The following is an 8358-nucleotide window of genomic DNA, read 5'->3' as shown; positions in this document are numbered from 1 at the left end:
CAGGTAGTCACAGAGGGAACAGTCTTTGCGGAAAGTGGAAAGGGGTGGGTAGGGAAATATATCCCTGGTGGTGGGGTCCGTTTGGAGGTGGCGGAAATGTTGATTTGGTTTATGCGAAGGTTGGTAGGGTGGAAGTTGAGGACCAGGGAGGTTCTGTCCTTGTTACGGTTGGAGGGGTGGGGTTTGAAGGCGGAGATGCGGATTTGGCTGAGATGCGTTGGAGGGCATCTTCAACCACATGGGAAGGGGAATTGGCATCTTTGAAGAAGGAGGCCATCCGGTATGTTCTGTGGTGGAACTGGTCCTCCTGGGAGTAGATACGGCAGAGATGGAGCAATTGGGAATACGGGATGGCATTTTTGCAGGAGGTAGGGTGGGAAGAGGTGTAATCCAGGTAGCTGTGAGAATCGGTGGGTTTGTAAAAAATGTCAGTGTCATCATTGATGGAGATGGAGAGGTCCACGAAGGGGAGGGAGGGTCACAGATGGTCCAGGTGAATTTAAGGTCGGGGTGGATTGTGTTGGTGAAGTTGATGAACTGCTCAACCTCCTCGCGGGAGCACAAGGTGGCGCCGATGCAGTCATCAATGTAGCGGAGGAAGAGGTGGGGAGTGGTGCCGGTGTAACTACGGAAGATGGACTGTTCTACGTAGTCGACAGAGACAGGCATAGCTGGGACCCATGGCTACGCCTTTGGTCTGGAGGAAGTGGGAGGATTCGAGGGAGAAATTGTTAAAGGTGAGGATCAGTTCAGCCAAACAAATGAGAGTGTCAGTGGAAGGGTATTGTTGGGGCATCAGGAAAGGAAGAAACAGAGGGCATGTGGGCCCTGGTCATGTCGTTGGAGATGTAGAGGGATTGGATGTCCCTGGTGAAGATGAGGCATTGGGGGCCGGGGAAACAGAAGTCTTGGAGGAGGTGGAGGGCATGGGTGGTGTCTCGAACATATGTGGGGAGTTCCTGGTCTCGGGGGATAGGACAGTATCAAGGTAGGTAGAGAGGGATGAGTTCGGTGGAGCAGGAGCATGCTGAGACAGTGGGTCGGCCAGGATGGCCAGGCTTGTGGATCTTGGGAAGGAGGTAGAATCGGGCGGTGCGGAGTTCCCGGAGTATGAGGTTGGAAGCTGTGGGTGGGAGATCTCCTGAGGTGATGAGGTTGTGTATGGTCTGGGAGATGATGGTTTGGGGATGGGAGGGGGGTGAGTGCATGGTCGAGGGGGCGGTAGGAGGAATTGTCTTCGAGTTGGTGCCTGGCTTCAGCGGTGTAGAGGTCAGTGTGCCGAACTGCCACTGCATCCCCTTTATCCGCTGGTTTGATGGTGAGGTTGTGATTGGAGCAGAGGGAGTGGAGGGCTGCGCGTTGAGGGTGAGAGGTTAGAGTGGGGGAGGGGGTAGATAGGTTGAGGCGATTAATGACTCGGCAGCAGTTGGAAAAGAGTAAAATAGTGGCAGAGTTGGAATAAGGTACTTACATGGCCATTGGTCTCAATAGACCAAAGGAAGTATAGGTTGCCTGCACCTTCCCTTTCCATGTAAAAAGGAAGAATTGGCAGAAAGGTCATGGGAGGGTCACACACCGCATTTTACAAGCTGTCCCCACCTTACTTCCCAACACACCAATGGAGTGGGAGCATACATAAAATCCAACTGATTTGCTGTGATGTATCTGAAATCACTCACCAAACTGATTTATGTATAAAGGATTAATATTGAAAATAGTCTTTTAAACGAATACCTATTTCTCAGATGTTTGTAGATATAATTGTATTATACTACTGTTGTCCAAACATAGGTCAAGGCTAAAGCAGAGGCTGATGAACTAAATCGTATTAAGGAGGGTGCTGAAAAGAAGAAGGAAAGTGTTTTAAAAAAGGTTACACAAGCTGAGAAGATTGTTGAAAGTATTGAAGCCAAGTTTAAAGAACTTGAAGCCATACACAAGGCCCAAAATGAAGTAAGTTTCTTGAAGAACTTTAAGATAATTTGCCCTGTAGAGGGGGTAAATATTTCATTGAATTCATAATATTAATCATTTTATAGCTTCATAAAATTGACTGATTGGTTTTGATTCTTTCCATATGAATCTCCTAAAGGTCTCAGAATTCAGTGATTTCAGATCTTTTATCTTCAGATATCTTCACACAAGCAAGTTTTCTATTGAAAGGAAATCAAAACAGTTTTAGTGCCAAATTGTATTATATTGATCATACTGTATGTAGTAAATATATCTGGAGCAATATATCTCATACCTTTTCCCACCTTGACTCCATTTTGACTCTGAAATGTTGATGTGATCCCAGAATGAAAGCTGTTGGCTCAGAGGTGTGAAAACTGTGGGGCGGTGTGGGAGATATGGCAGGGTGGGGTGGAGCGGAGCCATGAGTGCTCTGGGAGGCAGATACATCTGTGGTGAGAGTGTAAATTTGTGAAAGCTGAAGGTGGATAGATGTGTGAGAGCTATGGTGGTGATGGTGGGGATGGGGGATGTTTGGGTGTGTTCAGCTGTAGTGATAAAGGTGTGACAGCATAGCATAGAAATGTGAGGGTGTGAAAAAGCTGTGATATCTATCACAGAGGTTGGTGTAGACCTGTGAGAGCTGTTGGTGTAGAGCTGTGAGGGTGGGACAGAGGTATAAGAGTTGTGGGGGTGGGATTGTAGAATTGTGAGAGCTGTAGTTGTCAGTGGAGTGGGTGGTAAAATTATGAGTATCTGGAGTCACAAGAGCTGTGAGAGCTATAGGGATGTGTAGAACTGTGACAACTATGGCAGAAGGGACGTGTAGGGCAGGGTGTTTAACCTTTTTGCAAGCTGGCAACTACATGTTAATATTTCTCTCTCACTCAGCCAGAAGATCAGGACTACCACAACAATAAGGATGAATTACATGAAAAAAAATTGCAAAGCAATAAATTGATCATTTGAATGAGTAATTAATAAGAATGATCATTAAACGTGCCAAGCATCAGAGGAGGGGGAAGGTGCAGATGTTGTGACAGTGACATTGACTAATAACCAAGAGAGTCAGGCTGATAGTCTCAGGGCATGTGTTTGAATTCCAAATTGACAAATAGTGAAATTCAAATTTAATAAATCTATCATTTTAAAAAAATAAGCTAATCTGATGGCTAACTAATCAAACCTTCTTGGTTAGGAAAAAGCTAGAGAGAGAGAAAGACAAGACTCCCAAGTGCTGCTCAGATGATGTAGGCATCCCTCAGAGCCTGGGAAATAAAAGCTCTTGAGCAACTGCTAAATTTACTTTGCTAGGCCACAGGCCTGACTTTCATTCTGTTACCCCAGCAAGGCACAAACACAAATAAAGCTGGAAAAACTCAGTAGGCCTAGTAATATCTATGGAGAGAATGCAGAGTTAATGTTTTGGATCCAGAGACCCTTCTTTACAAATGATGAAAGGTAGTAGGGGCAGAGGTGGGGCAGTAAAGCGATAGGTGGAGATGAAGCCCAGAGGAGAGAAAGATAAGCAGACAAATGGATGGATAATGGTAAGCCAGCACAAATGAAGAACTGTTATTGGGAGCCATAAGTATATGAAAGTGGGCTGACTGTGCTGAAAGCATTTATATCATGACACGACCTGGGGTATAGGATGGGTAAAGGACATGGAAGAAGGTGCTCAGGTTCTAAAATTATTGAACTTAATATTCAGTCTTGAAGGTTGCAAGGTCCCCAAGTGGAAAATGTGAAGCTGTTCTTTTAGCTCATGCTGAGCCTTGTTGGAGCACTGCAGCAGGTCTGAGATAGAAATGTTGGCATGGGAACACAGATGTGTTGAAGTGGCAGGTAACTAGAAGCTTGTGGTCAATTTAAAGCTGATATAACTCTTCTGAAGAACGTTGAATTCTGGTGACCTGCGGAGTTTCTCCAGCATTTTCTGTGTTTATTTTAGATTTCCAGATTACCTTTACCTCATCATGACATCCTGTCTCTCATACCCCTTCTTCAGCATGACAGACCAGCTCCCATGGTTCACCTTGCATTATGTTAGCGTCTACCGTCCCTGACCAGCAGACCCTGCGACAGAGCTCTGGGCCTCAGGCTTAGTGAATCACTGACTGTTCCTCTATTACATTTGCTGCTGATATGTTAAATAATGAGCCTCTAAGTAGGAAACACAGAAGCGAAATAGCTTTAATTGGAGGACTTACAGTTACACTGATGATTATTTTGGACAAAGGCTTAGTGCACTGCATAGTACAACTCAGCAGTTGCTTCTTGGGCAAACCTGGTATATGACATTTGAGAGTTGTGCGGAGGAGGTGGAGGGCTATGAAAGCGGTGAGTTGGAGTGGTAATGATGTGAGAGCTGATGGGTTGGATTTACATAGTTGTGACTATGGAAATAAGAATGTGAGAGAAGTGGGAGGGGAGAAGAACTGTGGAGGATGGGGGGAAGAGTAAAGTTGTGAGAGCTATGGTGAGGAAGTAGAGCTGGGAGGTGGTAAGAGTGTGAGAACTGGAGGTTGAGTAGAGCAGCATGATGTGAGAGATGTGGGGTGGCCAGGGAATGACCAGAAAACTGACAGTAACATTTTTTTCTCCCTTACCAGTTTTCAGGTTCTGTTGGGTACAGCAATCAGGCCTCACAGCTGATTTCATTAGGTTATGCCCACCAAACTTCAGCAAAAGATGGAAATGTATTTCATCAGGCCTAGAGCTGATACCTTGGCAGAAAGGGAGCTCTTGGCACCAAACACAGTTTGGGAACCCCTGAAATGCAGGGTAGTCTGCCAAGCAGGAATTGATGTTGATTTTTATTTTCCTTGAGTCAAGAAATGTTCTGGCAATATCTTTATAGATAGAACTCCTGTATTAATATACAGAACTGAAAATATAATGTTCAGAACATGTGATTTTAAACTAATTATTTGATGGCAGTGAAAGATGTTGTGGCAATGTTAATATCTTTAGTCACTTTCAGCTGTGGTAGGTGTGGTAAAAGTCAAATGTCATAGTGCAGTCTTGTGTATTTAACAGTCTTAAAAGTGGCAGAAGAACTGTTTGGCAACCAAGAGTAATTATGGTATTTTAAATAAAGTGTGCAAATGTTAAATGTTGTTATTACTTCTAAATTGTCATGTTTATGCAACATTGGAAGATTTTGACATGTATAGTGAATAAATGTTCAATGATACAAATGTGTAATTAGTACTAACACTAACTTTAATATAGCAAGGTGTACAGAATTATATATCAAAGTTTAAAATTAAGTCTTAAGGCTCTAACTGTGTAATGATAATATCCCTACCTCTGAACCAGGAAGCCCAGGTTCAAGTCCCACCTTCTCCAAAAGTGTGAAATAATATCCAGGAGCAGATTGATTAGGAAAATATCTAGAAATAAGTTTTATACCATTCAACCAATAGGCCATCAAAATCTTGTGTTCTTTAAATATTTTTTTAGGAACTCTTAGGAGACAATGTGTTGTAAATTGTTACTTGTAAGATATCGATACTATTTTGAGATAAAGTGAAGAATTTATTCATTGTCACAAAGCTGACTGCCTTTGATACCACTGCAGCTATGAATGTTTGCATCATTGCAATTAGATCTATTTTTATGTACGTTTACAGGGCTTGCTTCGAGCATCCATCTATGGACCTAAACATTTCATTTGTTACATATCACACTAAATGAAAATTAGTTATGGTCAATTTAAACTGGGAGACATTTACATGAAAATTTCTTGTGTCACTCTAATTGTACTTTGATAGTATAATTCCTTCTCCCTTAAGTACTATGACAGTCATAGTGAAGAACAGGATGATGAGGATGGGGTAACATAGGAGTCCTGACCATGATTAATCTATATTCCTCAGCTGTTCACCATATCCCCCACTGCAAACCCCTCCATTATCCTCTTTTACTGGTTGTTTTCTTGTATGCATGCATCCGTTCGCATCCTTGCACTTGGGGAACTGGATACTGTTTGTAACTCACGGACTGCTTGGAGAGCTAGAAAAGAAGTAGCTTAATATATGACACTTTCTCAGAGGAGGAGGAGCAGATTCACTCATAGATTCTTATGTGCAAAGAAAGATATTTGAGGTTGATCAACTGCACGTTCATCTGATTTCAATTTGCTGCAGTTGACAGCTGTCATTTGGAACATTGAAACAGCAGTAGGCCATTCAGCCTGTCAGGTCTGGTCTGCCATACAGCATGATTATGGCTATTGGAAAGCTTCAGTGCCATTTACCCACACTATTCCCATAATCCTTTAAGCCATTGGTAATCAGAAATCTATCAACCTCTACTTTAAGCATAGTTAATGACTGAGCTTTCACAGGCCACTGAGGTAGAAAAGATTCACAGCTCACTGAATAAAATAGATTCTCATCTTAATCCTAAATGACATCACCCTTATTTTAAAATTGTGCCCCCAGTTCTAAACTCCACAACTGGGGAAACATTGTACCTATTTCTACCCAGTCTGTTCCTTGAGGTGTTTCATAGGTTTCAATGAGATAACCTCTCATTCTTCAAAACTCTAGAGAATACAGGTCCAATATGCCCACACACTCTCCATTTGCAAATTTCTTTTGTGCAGTAACCATTACAGTATCAAATTTTGGAAGACAATCACCAGTATATCAACTACATCTCTGGCCACCTCCTTTGAAACTCTGGATTTACACTATCAGAACCAAACATTTATCAGCTTTCAGCTCCATTAATGTCTCCAGTATAACCTTCAGAATAATATCAATTTCTTTCAACTCCATGTTCTCACAAGCCATTTGAATCTCTGATTCTGGGAGATTTTTTAGCATTTTCCTTAGCTGAAAACAGGCACCACAGTAATCATTTAGCTTTTCTACTATTTCTCTTTTCCCCATTTTAAATTCTCTTGACTCTCATTTGGGCCCACATTATTCTTAACCAAAGGTTTACCTTATAGATTCCCATAGAAGCCTTTTCATCCATTTTATGTTTTATTGCTAGATTGCATTCTTATTCTATTCTTCATTCCTTACTAGTTTCCTGGTCCTCTTTTACTGGATTGTAAAAACTTCTTCATTCTCAGTTTTATTACAATTTCTGGTTACGTCATAGTCGCTTTTTGCAATCTTTAATTTTCTTTGTCAGCTGTGGTTGGCTGTGAGATTTTGCACCTTGAGGATGGTTGGACACTGTGTAAGATATGTGTTAGTTCAATACACAAAAACAAATTGCTGGAAACTCTCAGCAGAACTATGGACAGAAAGCAGAGTTAATATTTCCAGTCCGATGACCTTTCATCAGGGGTGGAATGAATAAGTGGAGACAGAGTCCAGAGAGAGATATATGAAATGGGTAGGTAAACAAAGAGATTATAGATACATAGTTCTATAAAGACTATCATTACCAATGTACAGTTGAGTTTTTAAAAATATTTTCCCAATCCAGCTCAGCCAACTTGTGCCTCATGCTTTCATAATTTTCCTTATTTAAATTTAACAGCTTTGTTTCCAGTTGGACTACCTCATTTTCAAACATAATGTAAAATTCTATCATATTGGTCACTCATCCCTAAAATTTCTTTTAAAACAAGATTGTTAGATATTCCTTTTTCATTATGTAAAACTATATTCAAAGTAGCCTGTCCTCTAGTTGGCTCTGAAACATGCTGCAAAGCATCCATATATCACACCCGAAGTGCATTCTCCATGGTTTTCATATTCTTTTTTTTAACCAGCGTCTATGCAGGTTGAGCCACCCTTGAATACTGTATTTCACAAGCAACAAGCTTCTCTCATCTCCGATTTATGCCATGCCTTACAATACCACTATGATTTAGTGGCCTACAAATAACTCTAACCAATGTCTGTTGCCCCTTGTATTTCTTAGTTCCACCCAAATAACTCCATGCACTGTCCTTCTGACCAGAGATCCACCCTGCATTCAGCACTGCCTCCAATGTAAAAGATTTCCTCATCTCTCCACCTGCAGCAAAAGCAACACCTGTTTCACCCAATTTCTTCTCTTATAATGCCTGTCTCTCTTCATTCCAGGAGACAAACAGCTCACAGTATAGCAGAAAGAGTTAAAACAGGTGGTGTGATGTTCATCAAATAGTTCTTCACCCATTATAAGGAGAGGATCCTGATTCTGTCTGTCTCAAGCAGGTTCTGAAGTGGTATCAGAGGATGCCCTGGCCTCACTGTGCCTGAATCCATTCAGCCACCACCCTACACCCAATTTCTTAGGCATTTGGTCAGTAGCCCTGTAGATTGTGGCATTCGAGGCCCTGCATATCAGGACAACTTTTAAATGAGTTGAAGGTTAATTCCTCTACTACCTTTTCAGACAGAGAACTCCAGGAACCTATCACCCTCTGTTAAGGCAATTGTCTTTCCC

At 41.9% G+C, this 8358-nt stretch overlaps 1 protein-coding gene across 4 annotated transcripts in view; it reads left to right on the top strand.

Annotated features, from left to right (window-relative positions):
- Positions 1-8358, top strand: part of LOC122549069 (coiled-coil domain-containing protein 178) — a 388456-nt gene that overhangs the window by 123468 nt on the left and 256630 nt on the right. For all 4 annotated transcript variants that reach the window (XM_043688277.1, XM_043688275.1, XM_043688278.1 and 1 more), the window contains one exon: positions 1792-1953. In XM_043688277.1, coding sequence (XP_043544212.1) covers positions 1792-1953 — 162 coding nt within the window. The remainder of the gene's footprint in view (positions 1-1791; positions 1954-8358) is intronic.

The sequence above is a fragment of the Chiloscyllium plagiosum genome, chromosome 4 (genome assembly GCF_004010195.1).
Source record: "Chiloscyllium plagiosum isolate BGI_BamShark_2017 chromosome 4, ASM401019v2, whole genome shotgun sequence".
Classification (NCBI taxonomy): domain Eukaryota; kingdom Metazoa; phylum Chordata; class Chondrichthyes; order Orectolobiformes; family Hemiscylliidae; genus Chiloscyllium; species Chiloscyllium plagiosum.
Note: the sequence above shows the minus strand (reverse complement) of the source record. Positions and strands in the feature narration are given on the sequence as shown.